At 42.2% G+C, this 22,514-nt stretch overlaps 2 protein-coding genes across 5 annotated transcripts in view; one reads left to right on the top strand and one right to left on the bottom strand.

The window, feature by feature from the left end:
- Positions 1–63: 63 nt before the first annotated feature.
- Positions 64–1,355, bottom strand: RB195_003775 (uncharacterized protein; the record flags this gene model as incomplete). Of its 2 annotated transcripts, XM_064201568.1 has the most annotated exons (2): positions 64–294; positions 834–1,355. In XM_064201568.1, 2 exons carry the CDS (start codon positions 1,353–1,355, stop codon positions 64–66), a joined length of 753 nt encoding a protein of 250 aa, XP_064057449.1. The 2 variants fall into 2 exon arrangements, with proteins under 2 accessions (XP_064057449.1, XP_064057450.1); XM_064201569.1 differs by lacking the exon at positions 64–294 and having other exon boundaries at positions 804–1,355.
- Positions 1,356–3,702: 2,347 nt separating this feature from the next.
- Positions 3,703–22,514, top strand: part of RB195_003774 (uncharacterized protein) — a gene marked incomplete at both ends in the record, with an annotated part of 39,869 nt that continues 21,057 nt past the window's right edge. Inside the window, 13 exons of one of the 3 annotated variants that reach the window (XM_064201566.1) lie at positions 3,703–3,757; positions 4,868–4,918; positions 5,023–5,119; positions 7,380–7,494; positions 7,552–7,674; positions 7,731–7,826; positions 9,205–9,336; positions 12,259–12,411; positions 12,463–12,535; positions 15,983–16,117; positions 16,226–16,392; positions 19,294–19,354; positions 19,446–19,504. In XM_064201566.1, the coding sequence (XP_064057447.1) occupies positions 3,703–3,757; positions 4,868–4,918; positions 5,023–5,119; positions 7,380–7,494; positions 7,552–7,674; positions 7,731–7,826; positions 9,205–9,336; positions 12,259–12,411; positions 12,463–12,535; positions 15,983–16,117; positions 16,226–16,392; positions 19,294–19,354; positions 19,446–19,504 (1,317 nt within the window). Of the gene's footprint in view, positions 3,758–4,867; positions 4,919–5,022; positions 5,120–7,373; positions 7,495–7,551; positions 7,675–7,730; positions 7,827–9,204; positions 9,337–12,258; positions 12,412–12,462; positions 12,536–15,982; positions 16,118–16,225; positions 16,393–19,293; positions 19,355–19,445; positions 19,505–22,514 lie in introns of all 3 variants that reach the window. The other 2 variants (XM_064201567.1, XM_064201565.1) reach the window with 2 other exon arrangements.

The following is a 22,514-nucleotide window of genomic DNA, read 5'->3' as shown; positions in this document are numbered from 1 at the left end:
TCGTCCAACTCAACATCCGCATCTCCATAGCGTACAACACTCTTTCAAGGCATTCGTCGCCGGCTAGCACTCGCAGCCGTAAAGCGCAACAGTACGCACAATGAGGACTTTCTTATCGCACAGTACGCCTGTTGCCATTTTCCATTCCATCCATGCCGCATTAACATGTGCTCGACCTTCTTGATCAATGTCGCCTGTGGAAGTCACTTTGGATCCAAGGTACTTGAAACAGTCCACCTTGTTTAATTCGGTGCCATCAACACGAATTGAACCATCTTCTATCCTTTGTCCGCACTATATGTACTCAGTTTTTGATACATTGAGGTGCCATCCATGTTGCTGCAGCCGATCCTTCCACTTGTTTTTGAAGATCATCTCGAGACCCTGACGCGAGCATGACATCGTTGGCGAAAAGTAAGAGCTGCAGATGCTGCTTCTGGATTCCCTTCGTTATTGTGTCCATGCACAGTATGAACAGCAGGGGTGAGAGTGATGAACCCTGATAAAATCCTGCTTGTGCAGGTAATGCCCTGCTTGTTCCAGCAGCACTCCGTACAACGCTGGTAGGCTTCGCATAAAGCAGCTTCGTCCACCGCGCATATTATTCTGGTACTCTATGCGACCTCATGGACACCCATAACAGTTCATGTGGGACAAGGTCGAAAGCTTTCTCGAGGTGAAAAGCAAGATGCACACCGCGGTTCCTCTCTCGATGCTTCTCCAGGAGAATACGACAACACGGATAACATCTGTAGTGCTGCGGTCCTTCACAAAGCCGCTGAGTGAAACGCTGACAATCTTCCTCATACGAGCTTCCAGGACACACTCAAAACCTTTATCGTAGGGCACAGCAGTCGTACAGGCCTGTACGAAGTGCATTCAGCAACGTCTCCTTTCCCTTTCCAGATAGGCACGGTCACGGAAGTTTGCCAAACGTCTGGAGTCCATCCTTCTGCAACGATCTTGTTGAATGGAGTTGCGAGCCACACGGACCCTCCATCTCCTAGCAGCTTCCAGACATCAGTAGGTATGTCATCAGGAGCAGTTGCCTGGTTCGACTTCATTTTGGCGAAGGCAGGACTTACTTCGACTGCATGACAATTCTCGAAGCCGTCTTTCGGAGAACCGACATGTCCGTTGAAGTCTCCTCCGATTAGAAGTACTTCTTCCCCTTCCAGGGATTGGAGGCACTGCTCCAGATCCTCTTCACTACAGCCCACTTGTGGCGCATAAGCAGAGACCACTCGCAATTCCACTTCTCCTGTGTCTACTTTTACAGCCATTAGGTGATACGATAGTCGATCTACCACTGTGACGCTGTTTCTAAACGTCTCGTTCAATATGACCAATGCCATTGCATTTCATTTCATGTGCGGCGGTAAACGAGCTTGTAGCCATCGCCTAATTCCCTTGACTTTGAGCCTTCCCGGCGAGACTCCTGTACACGGCGTATGTAAACAAAGCGTTTTCCCAGTTCACTTCTTCCTGTAAGACGTTAAGTGTTGCCAAGCGCACTGGGTGTTGCTGGCGATGGCGGACTAACTTCTTTGGCCGACTCCGTCCTCTAGCCGGTAGAACTCGCATATTTCTCAAATTGCCTGGGCAATGTGTGTCGCTTCTGGGGGACGCCCTAGCATCTAAAGAACGCATAGTAGATTAGATGGTACCCAGCCGCAAAGAAACTATGTAGGATGACTGATGTAGTCTTTTTGTTTAATGTGATGTTATATAAATGTACCTGTAAATGCGCACGAATTAAACAAATAGTGATCACGCATAAGTGTAAAAATTTGTCGCAAACATACGTGACACATTACACGTATTCGTGGGTGTAATATGTTAACAGAACCTCAGAGATTGAGTATAATGACAAGAGGGATTGGGTGCATCATCTTGCCGTAACCCACGGACAGGTGCTAATTAAAATAACCATTGCGTGGATTGGTCAAACATTGGATTTTACGGTGAAGCGCAAAAATGAGAAATTACGATTTTTTGGAGCTATGATTTTTGAATAAATGTTCGCTTTTCTAGATAACTTTTCAGGCAAATCTGAGCGCCTTTGCAGGTAGGTGGCGTCACAATTGTCATATTGTCTGGCATCTTGCTGTTTTATAACGTGTTTTAACTATTTCTTCCTGTTCACATCGGTTATATGACCACACAACGATGTACATTTATTAGTGTCATACATGACCGTACAGTGCATTAAATTTCATGAGCTCGTGGGACTATCTTTAGAGTAGTGCTGTAAAATTAACAATAACAATCAACGAGGTATACCTACATAATTTGCAGTTTCCGAGTATTCAAGCTATGCGTGAAAAACTCCTAGAAAACAATATCAGTTCAACGACAACTACGCACGTGCCAGCAGCAATAATAACAAATAACAAAACATACAATAAAATTGGAATAACAACAACGAATACAACTAAGTAACAATTAGACCAAAATTGCAACAGAAATTACTATGAAATCAAGCTGCGTAGGAATAGTCCATAGTCATATGGGCAGTGAGACCCATCTCCTTCAGTACACTTTTCTTTAGCCTACATCCCAAACACGGTACACATAAACGCAGCATACCACGAATCTGAGGTGGTGCGGATTTCAGGAGTATTCGTATACGGGATAGTAGATTATGGAGAGGGTTGTGGTTCCGTCCATTTCTTCCTAATTGCCGTAAAAAAAAACCGAAGATGCGGTGCCGCACAGGGCTGGCGCGCTATAATCGAAGTCCTTGTAGAAAATAGTGCGCCGAAACGCTCGAAACCGTATCTTCCAGCCCGTTTTCTACGCCAATTAGGAAGAAATGAACGGAATCGCCCTCCTCTCCATAATCTACGACCCAGTATACGAATACTCCACAGGAAATCCGTACCACTCCAGATTCGTGAGGTGATGCCTTTAAGTCAGTCATCGTTCATTTCGTCAGTGTTGGCCGGTGTTCTTCGGAAGCACTTCACGCAGAAGTGTAGCTGATCTACAGAGTACTGCGGAAACTGCTACTGCTTGAAATGGCTGATTCTGGCTCTTTGTTTTAATCACCCTCCGCTGCAAGGTTAGAAACACTGATACTATGTGTACCTGATGCTTACCTTAGCTAGACGAATAGGTGACGGATTCGGCATGCGACACACCACAGATAGTTCAGGGCGACTTTAGGCCGCTTCTCTCGCGCGTAAATGAATTCTTTCACGTACTGCTTCCATCTGTTGGAACAAATGTTTGTTCTCACCAAGTATGTTGGCATTTGACTCTTCCCTGAGATGAGCAGCTGCAGAAGCCTGTTTGCTCTAACGTTGGCCTTTCCCTCCAACATCTCGTGCTTCAACGTTTTATGGAAACGTTCACAGAGCATAGAAGTGTTTACACAGGACCCTAGCCGCCCGAACGCTGCCCATTGGTCCACTCTATCACTCCTACTAAGGAAGATAGCCCATATTCAATAATCTATGTTGTTGTGTCAGTATTGTGGAGAATCACTAAGGTACACAAAATTTGAACACTTAATTAGGCTGGCAATGTCTTAAGGTAGATATCATATAGAAACGCAACATCAAGCTTCCCCTCCAGAGCATCCAATGGTTCGCATGATTACATACATGCGACAACAAAGGATGACAGAAGGTGCAGCATACGATGTCAAAGGAAACATGAAAAAGAGCAAGGACGTTGAAGTTATAATATCGTAGTGTAATGGCATCAACTGGAGGGGCAAAATGTACACCTGCGAAAAAAAAAAACAAAAGGAGTGAGTACGCAACGTACAGCGCCAACATCTAAGAGGCGAAATCAATTTGACAATTAAACCATAGAAATCACAAAAAAAAGAAGAAACTGACCTGGCAGATATTTATCAGACCTGGAGAATTCGGATGAAGTGAAAACCAAAATTAGAGAACATTATTTTGTGTGCCGTTAGCACCTGCGCATCATCTGTGACTTGCACAGCAAGACACATGTTCGACGCCCAATCTTAGCGGAACTTCCGCAGGGGTGCGAATTCTATACGCTTGTGCACCATTTCAACGCCGTGGCACCCGTCACACTCCTTTTTTCGGCGTTGGGCTCCAGCGCACCAAACCGACGCCACAGCATTCGTCTCCCTCTCTTTCTGGAATTTCTCGACTAAGACAAACACATACGCAGATGCACACACGTGACAGAATGCGCCCGTTATTATACAGCATGATAGTTTGCAAATTTGGAAGTATACATTCACATAAATGTTTATTTACCCTCACTAACATATGGCAGGAACTAACTTGCCTTATCAAAGATAACATATATATACATATACATATATATATATATATATATATATATATATATATATATATATATATATATATATATATATACCTTTGGGCGATGGTGAAAAGGTAGAGTGCTCGTCTATCAGGTGCATAGCGATGGTTCGGTACCTAGCCTGTGCAGAGATTTGCATCATTATGGAGTATTTTCGTGACACACAGACAGATACACGCACGGACTGAGCGCGTTATCATATATAGTCGAGTCAGAACGACATGATGCTCGGACAGTTGCCCAAGCGGCTGCGCGCGAAGCGGTGCGGTGGAGACAGCGGTTGAAATCGAGGTGGGACCATAGCGATCTGCAGAGATGGATGGCGGTAGCGAGCATCCTCACACGATCCCAACCGCCACACTCCACCGCGCCGCTTCGCGCAACTGTCCATGCTTCATGTCGTTTTGACCCGACTAGCATGATCATTTCTTAAGTGTTTCTTAAGTGCGTGCGTGGTGTGCAGCTACACACACGGGAGTATATTCGACGCCATTCACTTCCGCATAGAGCGACTTCTAAATTCATCCTAAATCCGCTGCGGAAGTTTCGCAAGATGCGACCGCTGTCGTCGCGCTGATAGAGGGCGATCGAACTATTATTATTTGTGCGTATGTCCTTTGTTGCCTTTAATAATACAGTAGAACTCGTTTAGTTGCTCTTGTGAAGAAATAGTTGTTGTTACACCAGGAAAATCCTTCTCCTTTTCAGATTTCTGCAGTGACCCAATAATGAGTGGTATCAACTTATGTTCCTCTCAGTTTCAAGATAACGATCAGTCAGAGGTCCACAAAACGGTTAACAACGAGTACGTTAGTTTTGCTTCACAGAATCACACTGAATTCATAACAATTTAACTCTTTCTTCAATTATCTCCACAATTTACTTATTCATTTCGTCACTCGTATTTAAACTTACACCCGACTACGGAAGGGTACGCCCATTGGATCAATGCTAGCGCACTGCAAAACTCAAAGTGGAGCACGCAATCAAATTCAGAAATTCAAAGTGGGTAATCACTTCCTCCGTTTTTCAAGAGGATTAGACTAGTATTAAGCTGATGAAGTTAAAATGACTTCTATAATCTGCTTCACGAACACTTAACCTATCACAAACCAGACGAGGAGAATATCACAACAAGTCGTAGTACAACAAAGGAAAGGGAGTAGTATCTCCGAATTTTGGAGTATACTTTTTCCAAAATTCGAAACGCAGTTGGAACTGCAACACTATCCCACCTGTTCTTCCATATTTTTTCCTTATTTGAGTTTCGTTTTCTTCCTTGTCTTCTGAATCATCTCTGTTTTCCTGCTCTTGTTTCTCCATTCTATTTGTTTCTCTTCCATCTATTTCGCTCTTCTTTCCTTGTCTTGCTTATTATAATTGTTTTATCTTCTTTCTTTGTCTTTTAATGTTGTATTTTTGTACCTTTTGTTAGGTTTTGTGTCTATTTTGTTCTTTTTGTCTCATCACAAGTGGTTTTGGTTCCAACTTCTTTGTTTTTCGTCCATACAGCATGTCTTATCTCTTGTTCCTCATTTATTTCATTCATGTTTGTTGCATTTTCGTGTATCTCACTGTTTCTTTTCTTGTTGTAATTTGTGCCTTTCTACTCCTTCCTAAACTTGCTCCCCTTCCTTCAATTTGTCTTTACTTCTCCAGATGACGGAAACGTTAAAGCTAAAGGAATGCAATTCGCATAGAAAAATAGTGGACCTTTCTGAAATAAAAGTTGAGGATCTTCTCATCTCTTTCAAACTGGAAGAAGTGGCTTTTCTGCAACTAAATTATACTGCTCCAGTATTGACCCGAATAATGGAAAAGTGCAAAAGAAGGCCAATGTGATTCATGACAAAACCTATGTAACGTTCTCAGACTTTACTTGAAGTTGCATTTCTCAGATTCTTAGTGGACTTTGTTCTTTTTTCTTTGGATTCGCTTTCAGTGGATACTCGACTGGAAATTTTCTTCTCAGAGCACTTTTCTGCTACTATTCAACCAATTTTGGAAGCAGAAAGGAAAATCACACTCTCGTAATGTTCAAGCTTAAAGCTTGTTTTTTTTTTTTTGAAAGGGAGTGAACTTATGAACGAAAATTCCCGACAGTACCTATTACCCTGCTAAACGGTAAGACCTAAAGTTTAATTTCATTTCAGTTTTCCGTTTTCACGAAAGTATGAGTGCTCATTTGTGTTTCAAAATTCCATCCTTTTCCAACCCTCCGGTTACTCTAAAGATACTACGCTTGCTGTTGCAAATGAATATATGAGAGTGAAGTGGTGTAGGAAGACAAGGGAGATAGTGGGAAACAATGCCTTCACAGGAAACTGCTCAAGAAAATATAGAGTCAAGTCGAAACCGTTGACTGACCTCGGCAAAATGAAGAACATAATGTCGTTTTTCCTTATCATATTACTGAAGCTAAAACAATAGCAAGGTTAAAAGCTGGTGTTCGGCTACTGTGTCATGATATACATAAACTTGATACAATGTGAATCAAGTGAAAAGCAATGAAACTAATCACGTTGAAACAAATCCACCTTTAAAAACAAGTAGAACGTAGAAACAAGGCGAAAAGAGATGATGTAGAAGACGAGAAAGGAAATGAAGATACAAATTAAATAAGGAAAATAATGGAAGAACAAATGGAACAACGAGAAGTAAGCTGGAGAGAGGAACAAGAAAAGATATCAGAACTTATGTGGATACACAGGTATCAAAAAAAAAAACTCGTATTGCACCTCCAGTCCCTACCTACTCCAAAATTTGAAGATAGTAATCTTTTTTTTATTGTACTACGATTTTTTGTGATGTTCTCTTTGTCTGCTTTATGACAAGAGTTCGTCGTGCATCTTACAACATTCATTTCCAAGTTTTCTTCGAGTCTATTCCTCTGGAAAAACGGAGTGATTATCCGCTGTTCCACTTCGAATTTTGCGGCGCGTTAGCATTGGTACAAGGGGCAGGGCTGATGTAAGTTCAGATACGAGTCACTTTTCTTGAAACATGGCTTATAGTTGTGAAAGTTGTACTGCGACTTCTACTTTGAAATTAATATACAGTCAAAGGGTTGTGGAAGGCGAAGAAGACCTGGTTGATTTATGTCGACAGCTAGACACTCAGCTCGAAGAAAAGGCGAAAATGCACAACTTGAATGCTCTGAACGTGAAGTCCATACTCCATGTAGTACTTTGGGTTTTTTAATGGGTATCCTGTGTTTCTTCAAATTACGTATTTCAGAGGCTTATCAAGGATCCCCATGTGCTATCAGCATTAATGGGTATCAAAGGAGACTCAGATGATATACCAGCTTTGAAAGTGACTCGGTCAAAAGTCAAACATACCTCTTCTGAATCAGCGAGGGTATGCTGTAGTCTTTCAACTTCTTTGCAAACTGCTAGAGCTACGTTTATTGTTAGGTCGAGCTGAAACCTGTTCAACCTCCCCGTACATTCCTAGACGTCAATTTTGAAAATGAAGACGACGATGAAGATTACAGACCTGACGAAGTACAGGTCTACTGTTACTCTTTTATCTCTCTTATAACGGCCTGGTTCGTTAGTGATAATTCTTGGAAAGTCTTTGTTTGTTGTTAAAAAAATATGAAAGCAGAATATGAACAACTCCCAACTTATTTGAAAATTAGACTTTTTATTTAGAGTGCCGCACTATTCTTTTTTTTAATGCACTGTGCATCACGATTTCTTTTGATGTTGGGATCTCTGCACGAGTATACAGTCGTAGATGTAGATCGTGCTCAATTTCCCTTACGAATCCAGGAAACCTCTCATATAGCACTGTGCGACTTCTTCCTAACGATGCAAGTTACTGTGAGAAACATATAACGTTGGCTGTCGTCGCTACTCAACTAATTTAATGCACATAAGCAACAAAGTTGCCCCGCAATCGCTGAAACGTGGTTGATTTTCGTTAGTTTTTGTATCAACAGTAGTAAGTTGCATCGCTGGGAAGACGAAAGCATCGGAATTGGCGTGAGCCCCCTCATACTCGTGAACACCGTACCACAATTTCGTGATTCAGAGCTTTTAAAGCAGGAGTGACACCCATAGGCATGAGTATTTATCGGCTGTAATCATTCTAATTTCTTGTATCTCGTTTCTCAATGTGGGGCTGACGATAATTTTTTCGTTTTAGACCCGACCACATATTAAAGCTCTTTTTTCAACTATGAATAAGATTATACTATTACGTAGGTGAGTAAGTTCCTTCGCTGTTTTTTTTTTCAAAAATGATTCAACACTGAAGCAGAAGGATTTTTTTGGAGAGTAATATGTCACCGTAGAGCTTGGATTTAGTGCTTTAAAATGCGCTTCCATTTCGTGGTGCTTCAAAAAATCAACAAAATTTAAACAAGAAATGGCGGAACTGTAAGTCGAAGAAAGTGAGCAACTTCGGCATGTGTCTCTCTATACCTATAACCATAGTTATGCATTCACTAGTGCGGGTGAGGCTGCAAGGAAGATGTTTTCTTATTTCTCAGTCGTTTGAAGGTTTCTCATGTTTCTATATAAAGTTTCTTTATTGTTACATCATCTTTGAAAAATGAGAGCAGAAATAACTTACAACCTTATAGAGAGACTTAGATTTTATCACCCTAGTTGAACAGACCAAAAGCGGTGGTTCAGTGGAATGTGTTTATTATATGAATATAGGTGAGCAACAGTTGCCAGCAATATGATCGAATGAAAGAGTGGGCAGAACGTTGTCTGCCGCACTATTGGACGGTACAAGTCATTATATACGAAAATAACCATAACAGCGAACAGTACTTTATACCACGCCCCTTATCTATCATCGGGGTCGATGATAACGTTCCACTTCTGTTACATCCATAACCGAGTTCATCTGTCATTCTCGCACTTCTACTTTTAGAGTGATGAAAGCGATGATGAGGAAGATCCCAATGATACCGTTGTGGTTGATCCGGAGAACGTCGAAGACCACGAGGAATTGATTCCTAGTGGAGTTGAGAAGTCGAGTGATAAAGCAGACGATAAGCTAATGGTGCGTAATTTTTGAACTTTTGGGAGTACTATGTGAGAGTAATATTGTAATACTCAAACATTCCTATGAATTTACTCCGGATAATGTATTTTGAAATCCAAATATCAATAAAGAAGTAATAGCGCCTAAACCCAGAATCTACTGTCGAGAAACGCTTTTGTACAGTGTAGCGAAATACAGCATACCTGCTCCTCGATTCTTTTGTGTTTTGAGAGATGAGCAAAAAAAGAGTAGTGCTCGTTCGATAGGTTTCTTGTGTCCCGAGGGTTCTCTCTTTATTTTTTGATGGATTAAGACATAATATAGTTATGTTTTGGGATGGCTAAAGGAGAGAAGTGTGAAACCTTATTCACTTATCGTTTGAAACAAAATTTGCTCTTATTTGTTTGTTTAAGAGTGTTGTGTAGAGAACTTATGCAACTTAAACCCAGTTGCCCGCACTCTTTCGCGAGGAATTAAGAATTCAACACGTTTGTTTTAGGGGTGTAGATTCGTCTGCTGCATTCAATTACACCCATAGGTGTGATAGGGAGAAGCCGGACCCTCCTCAGGTGAAGGGGGTTTAGTTTATGGGGTGCAGCTCAAGTGAAGGGGGTCCTTTCGCCATCCGTCCAAAAGTGAAGGGGGTAATTTTGTCAACCGTTTAAAAGTGAAGGAGATCCTCTCCCCAACCGTTGAAAAGTGAAGGGGGTCAGAGAACCGGCTCCGACTATCGCATCTATGCTTACACCTCGTATTTCCCCTTTCCCTGCTACAGTGATGTGCAACGCCACCAATACTTGCACCCCGCAATACTCCAAAGGTGGTGCTTGGTGATGAAAAGCAAAATTATTCTGACTAATTTGAAAAACTTGAAATAATTTTTGTGAGAATGAAGAGTGAAACCTGTGCTTGACATAGCAACACTAAAAAAGAGGGATGGACTGGAACGGAGCGTCCAACGGTTTGCAGTAACAACAGCCCTGATTTTGTGACCCAAATTTATTAGGTTAGACAGAAAGTCTCGTCACCATTTGTCATTTTTTCTCTTTTATTTTTTACTTAGCTTACAATAGAAATTAATAATATTATCATCATTATTAATTACAACAGTGTCCCACCTAATGGGCAGGTCAGCGATCCCTTTCTCCCAGAACTAGGGAGACAGGGAGTCGAAAAAGTCGCTGATCGCCCGTTCTTCTTCAAACTTGAAGAAGATTTTCTTAGCTAGGAAAGCCTTGAGGGACAGGAGTAAGTGGTAGTCTGAGGGGACAAGGTCGGGAGAATAGGGGGGATGCGGGACCGTGTCTCAGTCTAACTCCTCCAGTTTTTATTGGTCTCCTTAGCTACATGGGGCCTAGCGTTATCGTGGAGGAGGTGCACCGAAGCTCGTCTCGGCCGTTTTTCTCGAACGGCCGATGCGATGGAGCTGACTAGCGTATATGGAACCGGTGGCGGTGTGGTCTTGTGGGAGTAGCTCATAAAACAACATTCCCCTCGAATCCCAGAAGCAACAAAGGAGACACTTCTTGGGGTACAGGTCTGATTTGAGTTCCGTCGGCGGGTCTTATCCTCGAGAGAGCCACGTGGCATGGTGCGCGTTAGTTGTAGAGGACGCAACTCTCATCTCCAGTAATAAAATCTTCGAGAAACTCCTTTCAATACGGGCGAAGAAGGAGAGATTGACAGATTTATACCTGGGTAAACCGGGTGGCATCCGTCAAGGTATGAGGAATCCATCGAGCCAGCACTTTTCTGTAACCGAGGGTCAGGAGTCGACTAACGATTGTTGAACGGCTACAGCCAAGTCTCATCGCAAGACTGCCGGTGTTGATCTCCGGATCCTCTTTGACAGCGCCGAGAATGGCGGAGCCTTCGACAGTGTGGGGGCGTCCCGACCGGGGCTTGTCTTCGAAGTCGGTGTTTCCGGTTGCGAAGCGAGAGAACCAGCGCTTTCGAACCGGAAACACCGACTGATGGTAGTGGTGCCCTCGCCCAATCTGCTGTTGATGTTGCGGACTGCTGCAGTTGCTCCAATGCCGCCACGCCATTCATAGAAGATGATAGCTCGAAGTTGCTCTTGCGCAATTAACATTGTGATTAAATGAGGAAGGCCTATATATACCTATTGTGGAGAAGCTTCGAGAATGTTCTACAACTGCAGCACGGTGCAAGATGGGTTTCGCCCAAAGATTGAAAGTTCTGGAAATTTCGAAAAATGAGTGACAAGACTTTCTGTCCAGGCCAATACTTCAAGATATAGTAGGGTCAAATCGATATGAAGCATGTGCGCAATTGCGTAGGCGGCTTCTCTCGAGGCGTTTCTTTAGAGCGTAGGGACTAAGTGCGTGGTGAAACCTTTGCCGGGACCACCCTCTGCAGTTTGCGACCGACCCACCACTCACCTCGGTTCTAACTGTTCCCTCCACCGCGCCGTTTCGCTGTTACGCAAATGCACCCCAACTACACTCGTGATTCATGACCCGAGATATACTACTTTATATATGTCACGTGTGCTTGCCTCTTAGAATAACTCAACAATAACAAACCTCAAAATTTCTTATCGAGTAACAAGAAATACCAAGGACATTTTTCATAAATACACTGTAACACAGCAAAGAAATACAGCAAAAAGCACATATAACGCATCAGTAGTTGAGGAAAAATTAAGTACCGGACATTTGTGTTTTTCTGTTTTGCAAACGGGGTTTTGGTGAAACTTTATTTTGTATCCTGAGATTTCGACAACCTCATTTTTTATCAAAAACCTGAAAATAATTTCTACGCTACGTAAATCCCATCGAACTCCCAAGGTCCCACTGCACAAACCTATACAATGTATGAGAAGAGAAATCGCGATTTTTTGATTGTTTTTGATTGGAATGTAGATTACTTGAATTCTTTGACACCGTTACCTTTACTTCAGATTTTGCTGCTTTTCAGATTTCCAATAACATAAACAATGATCGCGAGGCATCATCTTATCAACTTAGATCTCGAGTTTCACATGTGGAGCAAAGCTGTACATCTAGTAGTTTATACCCCAGCTATACACAAGAAAGTTTCGATACTTTTATTGACTGCGGTGGACAAGAGGTTAGCAAGTTTCTACCATTCTCAGAATCATTTGATTTACTTAGTCTTTAGATGCTCACTTTTGTGGAAAATCCCGATTATCTGGACTTCCTCCAAGGCATTCACGCTTCAACCTCTGCTTGCGGTAAAAACATTTCTCAGCTGTTGACGTGAAATTTGATATCATGGTTGTTTTTCTAGTAATACACTTCCAAATAGATTATTAAAGCAACATATAAGCAACGGCGTTATGGAGACAGCGGTTGGAATCGAGGTGGAACCATCGCGAACTGCGGCGGCGAAGAATGGCGCGAGGAAAGTCCTCCCTCGATCCTGAGCGCTGCGTTCTACCGCATCACTTCGAGAGCAACTGCACCTGCTATATATATATATATATATATATATATATATATACATATATATATACATATATATATATATATACATATGTATATATATATACATATATATATACATATATATATATATATATATATATATATATATAGCAGGTGTAGTTTATATGCATATATATATGCATATATATGTATATATTACACATACATATATACACATATATATACATATATACACATATATATACATATATATATATATATATATATATATATATATATATATACCAGTCTGAACTTCTTTTGCTGCACGCTCTGTCCTCCTTCATTGACTGATAGAAATTAAATGTAGTGGCATTTTCCGAAAAATTAAATTTGTATTTTTCTCTAAGGACACTTTCATTATAGAAATTTAAGTGTTCACGAAATGATCATTGAAGTGATGGTTTCATGGTTTTTTTCTAAACGCGTCAGTACAATATTTCGAGAGTATTCAAACTTGATTTTACACCTACATTTATTCCTTCGATACCGCAAGAATTTGGAAACATAGTTTGAAACATGAGTTTTTCTTCTCCTCCTCAACAATCTATCTTAAACGCAGAATAATGTGCTGACATGAAAAGACATGAACATCTTACTCATCATCTTACTGATAAAGAGAAGATTTCACGCCAGATCATGCAAACTATTAGCTACTATCTAAGCAGCTGGTTTCATTCGTATTTCCACTTTCCGAAGAAAAGATGTTACCAATCTGATGAAGCAGACGTGCAGCGGAATAGACATGCGGAAGAGTATATAAGGGTGAAACGCGTCAGCAGTTCTCATACGAACGTTTCGTTTACTTTTTGGCAAACTCACTTTTTTTTCGCACTACTACAGCCCCGCGGCGCCGTCGGGCCTGTCTAAACCACTTTGCCGTTTTCTGGTGCTGGCGCACCAATTCGAAATGAATTCGAATTTGACCCTTCCCGGCCCATTGGAACGCTTATAGATGCCGTGGGACCCGTCGCAGCCCATAATAACAGTTATAGGCGCCAGCACACCAATTCGACAGCATAAAACCCGGCCCACCCTAATTTACCGCTTCCTGGTGGCAGTGCAGCTATATGACGGTGTTGGACCCGTCTCATTTTCTGGAATTTCGTTACACACATGGCGTCAAATTAGTGCGCCGACGCCAGAAAACTATAACATGGGGTGAGATGGGCGTCACTGCGTGGAGTTGACTCCTGAAAGCTACAGAATAGGATGAGACGGTAGCCGTTGTGCTTGAAGAATGCTTAAAGGCATCACCCCACAAATCTGAGGTAGTGCAGATTTCAGGTGGAGTATTCGTATACGGGATGGGAGACTACGGAGAGGGAGGTCATTCCGTCTATTTCTTGCTAATTTCCGTAAAAAAAAACGGCCCGGAAGATGCGACGCGTGCACAAAGCTGGCGCGCTCCAGTCGAACCTCTTGTACAAAATGGTGCACCAAAACGAATGAAGCCGTATCTTCCGGGCCGTTTTTTACGCCAATTAGGAAGAAATGGACGGAATCACCCCCCTCTCCGCAGTCTCCCATCCTATATACGAATACTCCACCTGAAATCTGCACCACCTCAGATTCGTGGGGTGATGCCTTTAAATATCAAGCTAAATAAATCTTTCTATGACTATCCTAGAAGTCTGTAGATTACCTTAGAAAACGCGGCAGTTTCTTGGGACATACAAAAATTATGATCAGTTTATGAGAATTCCTACCACATATCTATATCTGCTATCAAATATCCTAACATTGCGCAAACCCTATGTGTGATTAGCAGAGGAGGCACAAAAAGAATAAAACCGATCATGTTGTTGAAAGATACCGACTATGGGCTGCGCATCATTTGTCGGCTACTTCTATTCCGTCGAATTCTGTTGATACAAAAGAGTAGATAGTCATTGCCTAGGACATTTTCATCACCTTTTTCGCCTTGTCTCGCTCTTCATCACCATTTGCTACAGCGCAATTGCATATGTTGCACCGTCCCCTCGTTCAAATCTTGTCTCGCAAATTTTGGCGTCAATTGTGTCTTCGTAGACTGAGCAATGGATCAGTTCAGTTATCCAATTTTGGTGTTTTCTTGATCCTTGAGCGGGAATTCGCGTCGGACGGACGTTCGGACGATTTTACCCTTCATATGCTGGGGCATATATAAAGGATAAAGTGCACGGCGTTGATCATTCTCTTTTGGGGTGCACCTGCACGTCCGACTTTATTGCAGACTATCACCGAATTCATTCCAAAGCTGCATACGCGTTCATAAACCTCGTACTTTATGCAATAAAGTGATGGACGATGTTATGGGCGGGGCATAAGGCAAACGCAGCGCAATACTCTGTTGACGCTATTAACTGCTGGGCAGAGCAATTAATGAACGCCGTTGCCACTTATTTCTCCTAAGGTTAGGTTTGTCGCGGAGGGTGCGGGTACTTAACGAACGGACTCGCGCCAAGCCTACCCTCTTCATGTTACATATTCATTTATTTACACATATATAACCCCGCAGTAGTAGTGCTACATGATAGTGATATTCACATGCGAACTTACAAGATAAGTTTCACCTTGATCTGTCAGCACTACAAACAAGTATTCTAAAAATGCTTGAAGGAGAGGTGACATTTTGCGGCCCGGACTAAGAACGAGATCACGATTTTTTAGAACATGTCGAGGAAGCTTCGTGTCAGGTAAAAGTATGTATTTTTATTGCTATTTGAGTGGACATGAATGGGCTGCAGCCCAAACATTGTCATTGATCGAGAGCTTCGTTACTTGTTTGTCAAGCCATCACTGACGAAACCCTCAAGCTAATATCAAGGAAGAAGAAACACGCGAGGGTAGTAGCGTTATGACTCAATCATGTTACAGTCAATCCGATGTTCCTGAAATTCATTACATGTCTCGGGTAGTGAGAGCTGGTGCGGAATTCCTTAAGGTTTCTGCATGGTATAATTCATGCGTATAGACCCAACGAAGTGCGGTTGTCAATTTACTACACCATATTTTAATTTATTACTGAGTATCTGTGATATCGGTGCATTTGTCAAGTTGCAGTCCTACGAATTCGTTCAAACTTTGGATCTGAATTTCTTAAATAATCTTCCTTTGGGCAGAGCAAACTAATGAAAGCCATTTTAATGGAAAATAATTTTTTTACTTTAATAATTTAAAAAAATCTATTCGTCGCTTCACCCCGTTCTTAGGAAGCGAAAATGTGGCGACAGATGACGATGATCCTGACGACGAGGAGTACAATGTACTAACTGAGCTGGAGAAGCTAGAAGAACTGGAAAGGGACAAAGACGAGCTGCGGATGGACAGATTTACAGAAATCCCTAGTATGATAGTTCTCGTGTTTATTTTTACTACGATGGTTGAGTCTTAGATTACATTTAGGCTAAAATCTGAAACATTAGCAGTAGGTTAAATTTGGATAACTGTTGCAGTGCGAGAAGTGGAAGGATTGTTTTTGGATCTTATTGGAGATGATATGGAAACGATCCGTCCAGACCTGATTTCGCTCAATGCTCAGACACCTAAGAAGAAACGTCCGAAGAAACGCCGGTCTACAGAAGAGTTGTCCAATTCCAAAAGATCAGCAGTCCATCCCAAGGTTTTACGTTTACCTTTTCTACAGTAGGAGTGCAGTAGACTTGGGTATTGGTGTTTGGCTGGAAAAACGGCTGTTTTTCAAATGAAATCCTTTGAGAAGATTGAAGTTTGGTCATACTTCTGGAGCATTTCTCCAGCGCTCCCAGTGATAATAAGTTTTTTTATTCGGGTCTTCCTTTAGGTTTAGATATTGCACTTATTTTTACACTGTGCTAAAAAATGATCTTTGTGGGAGTCTACAGCCAACAATCATTCAACTGCTTACGGTTATGTAGATTTTGAGCCATTGCAGTCTTTTTAGCTTTGCTAAATTGCTCGCCCTCTTCTTAAGTTCTGGCTTGCGAAGCGTGTTGGTGGGTTTGCAACTTTGTGAAGGGATCTAAATTAGGATGCGTGTAAGAAGGATCCCGGCGGAATTTCGAGCATGCCCTGGTCATACCTTTTCAAAGCAATTAGCGATGATGCGTATCCTAAAGAGATACACTTACGTTGGCACCTAAATAGCTGACTCTACTTACCTATCACTAATCATACGCCGCATCACCGGCGAGGATATAATTCTTTATCTACTAATTTTTTTTTTTGGAGAATCAGACACATCCACTGCAATTTTGTGATCTGAGGTGAACTTGTGGTCGTACCAGAAGAAAGAAAAATCCTCACGTGAAATATAAGATAAGGATGTATCTAATAGCTTCAAATTACGTGTATAAAATTTTCGTTAATACGGGACATTCCAGCTTTCAAAAGTAACAGTAGTGACATTTATCGTTATCCTGTAATTCTCAAACTTTTTGTAGCCTAATTTACTTTTACTATTATTTATTTATTTTACTTTATTTACTTCCGTAGAGAGGGACCTTCTGTGTCTCTGACTTCTTGAAACTTCCTGGAAGAAAAAATTTCAAATTTGATAAGATTTCCAGACTTTCTGAAGGTAATTTGAAGAAAAACTCACTCTCGTTTCTTACTACAACACCATGCAAAATCTCATGTACTTCCATCTAACTCTATTGTTCTCTTACTTATTCGGTAATTTCGACAACTCATACCACGTTTTGCATATTTCCTTGTAACTGCGCAGTTCTATGCGTCTCTGTAGCTAGAAGAACATCTAAAACGGTTGTCTGTCTTCACGAACGACTGGAGCGTGACCGCGTCGAGGTATGTTCGCGTATCCGCCGGCATATCCAATGGGCACGTTAGCACGTTTTTTTTCCCGGCGGATTCTCCGCGAATGCCACGTTCTCGGTGGCATTCGCGGAAAATCCGCGGGACCCTCTTTGCCGTTTCCCTCTAAACTATGGTGAATTCTCTTGAATTTTTGATTCCATCGTGGGTAAATTTTAGATGAAGGTCTTCTAGTGTGGAACGTCGGAAAGAGAAACAACGAAGTAAACGGCATTATGATCCAACTTTCCAACTATTTTCTGGTTGTTCTGAATTATCGTGTTAACATTATGTTCGAACTGTGATACAAGGGATTTGAGGAGTTGCTCACCCCGTTTGTGTTATGCTACTAAAGTGACAAATTGTGGCATAATTTCGAGGATGGAGGCAACGTGAAATTAACTTTTAATCTGCAAATACTGTAGCCCAGTATGATCTTTTGGTATGTAAGGTGACATTTGATTCTGTTTTCTTCGTCTTTGTTTTGAAAAAGAAAAAAAAACTTTTTTAGCTACATGCTATCTAAAGAAGACAAATTATCCATTGAAATTTCACGTTTTAGTGCTTAACCTCGTTAAGCAATTAAAACTAACATTACCGTGGACGGTTGAGAACTTTGAAATTCCCTCGTCGCTGAAACAAGTGACTAGAGATTCTGGCTATAAAGTGTTTTGTCATTTTCAAAGTGGAAACAAGCATCTTCGAAAGTATGCATCAAATTGGCTCCACTATCGGTTCCAGCTGCAGACGTAAACAAACGCAAAACTTGTGCCAGCGATGAAAAAATTAAGGTTGGATGAGCTGCACTATCCCCTAACCAAGTTGCATCAGGGGATTGAACAGTGCAACCTTGTTAAAGCGTAGTTTTTAGATGCATCGGAGTAATAGCTGACATCGAAACCAAGAGCAGTTAAGGAAGTTTTAAGTCTTTCACTAAGCACCGCGCGAAGTCACACCCAGCGGAAATTCCGCTGATTACCTCCGAACTTTGAGAATTATCTTTTAAGCTGATCCACTTCGCGTTTCATCCTTTGAGTGCAGCTAAGCTCACGCATCTCATACTTATTTTACATACATATTTTCTGCATATCTCATACATATTTTTTTTTAAGTCGTTCATTCTCCGCGATCCTTTTGTTCTTTATTTTTAGTGGCTCATCATCACCAGAGATATTAACAGGATTCGTTGTCTTCTCCTTTAAAAGATAAGAGACTAGTTGCAAGTTCCAAACAAGTTGTAAGCGTGGACACGCTCAATTCCCCTAATTGTGATGCAAAACGGCGCGGGAACCACTTTAACTTTTATGAGGTACGTTAGAACATGCCACTCTTACACACGCTCCGGTTCTTTCAGCAGCCTTTTCATTGGCTTTACTGAGATAGGTTACTGAGGAGAACTCTTTGGTCCTCGATCGCTCGCTCGTGGACGTGGCGCGTGTACAAATATGGCGGGTTCTAACCCGTACCTTGTATTAGCTAAGGTTGATTCTCCCACTTTTCAGGACGATTAGGAGAATGGAGCGTATCCAGGCTTATGCTATCTACCACCTGAGCTCTATATTGGCCCACAGAGACCCAAAATCGTCAATTTCGTGTTGCCTTTAAGAAATTCAGTCTGGAATGCATGTTTTCTGTTCTTCATCACATTAAGAGTTGTACTGAAACTTTCCTTTCAAACTGTACTGCTCACTTTCTACATTTTATTGGATTTCATTCTGGTGATCATTCACAGGTGTTACTTCCCGTGGATGGACCGCCTCCTGATGGTTCTTACTCATGCAGTCTTATTAGTGGTAAGCTTTTATGGAACAGCTCCTCAATTTCAAGTTGGTTTCCTGCATAGGATTGTTTTCCTCTGCTTATTCTATTGTTCTATTTTTCAAGGAGAACCCATCACTTTCAAGCCAGAAGAGTTGGCGCAGCTGCGTATTCAGTTGGAGCAGGTAACTTTTCGTGATGTATTTGGTTCTTTGCACGTTAAAGAAAGATTGAATAGTTTCTACGGCTCAACACAATCATTTACGTATGAAAGAGATGTGAGAATTACAATAGTGACAAGAGATAACATCTGTTAAAAGGAACTAAATTGGCACACAGTTCAAAAGTGTTAAGTTGCAACCTCAGAAAAGCTCTTGCTCGATCTATGCTAGCCACCATCAGTTGGTGTGAATGAAGATCTATGAAGTACCACACGATCTCTGGCCCACCTCCACTTTATATAAACAAGAAAAACCTTTGGAATTATCTTCAGAAGCACGATTTGTCAAAGACGTTCTTGCGAAAGAGTTTTCAGTTTCAGCGGCTCATCTGACTCAGTGCGCGTGATCCGCGTGATGTTGTCATACGTTACGTGGTAAGTAGCCGTCTTAGAAGGAAATTAAAAGTTCTTTTTTCCTTGTGGCTTATTTCCTGGAGACATAGAGATTGTAACCTCAGAATTTTCTCCGTGTCGAGCGGCCTGTGTGCGACAAAAGGTCAACGGTTTTTCAAAAAGACAATGCACAACGTGGATCTGTAGCGTTTTTCACCCCATTCTCTAGTAATTTCCCCTACACTCCATAGCTATCTAATGCATTGCTTTGATGAGCTATTAGCGACCTGATGCGGTGGAGAGAATCCTGGAACTACAATACCTGTCTCTCGTGGAAGTACTTATTTATATGTTTAGATACTTAGATGCCTCGTGTTCAGTGGACGTACGTGCACCAGCATCCTTTCTCACTCATTTCGTTCTCTTGTCATTATCATCCAAGATGTTTTCAAGTTCGTGAGCGATATTGACGAGGTCTTTGACCCTTATGCAGGTGGGCTCTCAGCTGGTCTATCCGTGCAGCGAACACATCCCATCATTGGCGGTCTCCCTCGAGGGTGTTTGGCTTCTCTTGGGATCCAGTCTAGCGTTATTCTAATCCATCTATCGTCGATTCTTCTCATAATGTGAGCGGCCCATCTTTGCTTTGCTCTCGGGTCGCGAAGACGAGACATTGCTTTTAAGTCGGAGTGCAAAGACCGGCTAGGTGTTGTTTGCGCCGGTTAGACCTCAGAAGGGATCTTTCAAGGACTCTGTGGGTAGTGGGTAGCCTCCTAGACGTGGCAACGGTGTCTGCCCACGTCTCCGCTGCGCAGCACGGAGATCTTGATCCATCAGTTAGTCCATAGCTTCCCTGACGGGTACGAGTGCTGGCCACGCTGCTCTCTTCCTTCTATTCAGTTCTTCCTTCAAATCGTCTTCAATATTCATAGAACGTCCAAGGTAGAGGTGTGACGAAGTTGGCAAGATTTGGGAACCCTCAAGTTGTGTTCCTTCGTCCTCACAGTAGACGTTCTTCTTGAACTGTGTCTTCTTTCGTTCCATTTGCAATCCTCTTCTCTTTCCTGCTTCGTTCAATTAATTGAGCATCGTCTCTGCTTCACTGATACTTTTTGAAAAGAGAACGATGTCGTCCGCAAAACAAAGGTTGGAGAGGAATCTTTTTTCAACACGTATGACCCCTTCTTCCCAAGAAAGTGATTTCATTAGTCACTGCAATGCGGCCGTGAACAGCTTCGGCGATATAGTATCACCTTGTCGTACTCCTTTCCAATGAGTATGGTGAGAGGGCGGTGGAAAAGCGGTGTCCTAGTCGTGCATCGATCGTAGCAGTTGGCTAATGTCCTCACATACGACGCGTCTACACCTTGATCGACCAGCGCTGATAGTATTGATTTCGTTTCTACGCTATCGAAGACTTTCTTATAGTTGACGAAGGTTAGGACAAGGGGTAAGCGGGTAGGACCTATCTCCCTCGACACTATCTGGATGCGTGCAGCTGAACCCTTGACTGAATACAGCTTGTTCTTGAGGCTCGGCTTCATCCAGCATTCTAGATATGAGCGTGAGGATGATATTGGTGAATACTTTGTACAAGACGCTCAGCAAGTATATTGCGCGTAGTTCCGAAGATCCCCTCGGTCACCTTTCTTATGAGTAAGAACGGTTCGAGAGGTCTTCACTGATTTGGGTACTTTTTTTCTGAAGATAGGACGTCACGTGCGCCGCTAAAATTACATGAATCAGATGACCACCAGCCCGAGGAGAGGGTGCAGAATTAAAATCAAGTCCGGGGGGTTCGCAAGGGTTCATGCGATTCCTACTCGTAAGGGAGAATTTGGTGGAGCTTCACTAGTGGGGACGATCGGGGTTGACACAGGAGTTGACGAACAGAAAAGGTTAGAGTAGAACCGTGAGTCGTGAACGTGTCGCCTTGCTCCAGAATCAAACACGTTCTGAGCAACTTCTTTGATTGATTTTCGGTCGATTGAAAAAAGCACCAGTATGCAGCGTACTGAGGCAGTTTGTATGCTGCTGGGGCAAGTATACCAAACGTGCCTAGTATGGGCAAGTTTCCCCATACTAGGCACCCTTAGCATGACGACCTTAGCTTTCACTACAGATCGTAGCCAACCTGTATGTATCAAAGAGCAACACTGCACATTTTGCCAAGACGATGGTGAATCTTAGCAGTGGTATACTTCTAGATAGGCTTCTGATTCCAAAAAGACGGAAACGTTGGAGATGTTGAACTCCTCCCCAGCTTGGGAGACTCTGCCCGAGGAAGTGCCTTGGTTATGCCTTGCAGTTCGATCCCTAGAGTCACGTCTACGCCTTAATGGGGTTGCAAAATGCTGTGGGTGCCGCGAAAACCAAAAACACTAAATATTCAACATTATATTCAAATTGGATATAATTCGTGCATACAATCACATTCGTGCCATGCAACGCGCAACGACTTCGGACGATTGATTGATAAATGCAAGCCGCTGCAAGCACATTGCAAGGGCGTTTAAAGTATACCGCGTTCCTAAAGAATTCTAATGGCTCTTCATATTTATAAGAGATGAAATTGAGAGGGTTATGGGCTGTCCCGTCCTCCATGGTAGCTAACATACGTCACGCAAGAGTTTTTTTTTTTT

Source organism: Necator americanus, chromosome IV, assembly GCF_031761385.1.
Source record: "Necator americanus strain Aroian chromosome IV, whole genome shotgun sequence".
In the NCBI taxonomy this organism is placed as follows: Eukaryota; Metazoa; Nematoda; class Chromadorea; order Rhabditida; family Ancylostomatidae; genus Necator; species Necator americanus.
The sequence above is the reverse complement of the archived record's forward strand: the minus strand, read 5'-3'. Positions and strand labels throughout refer to the sequence as shown.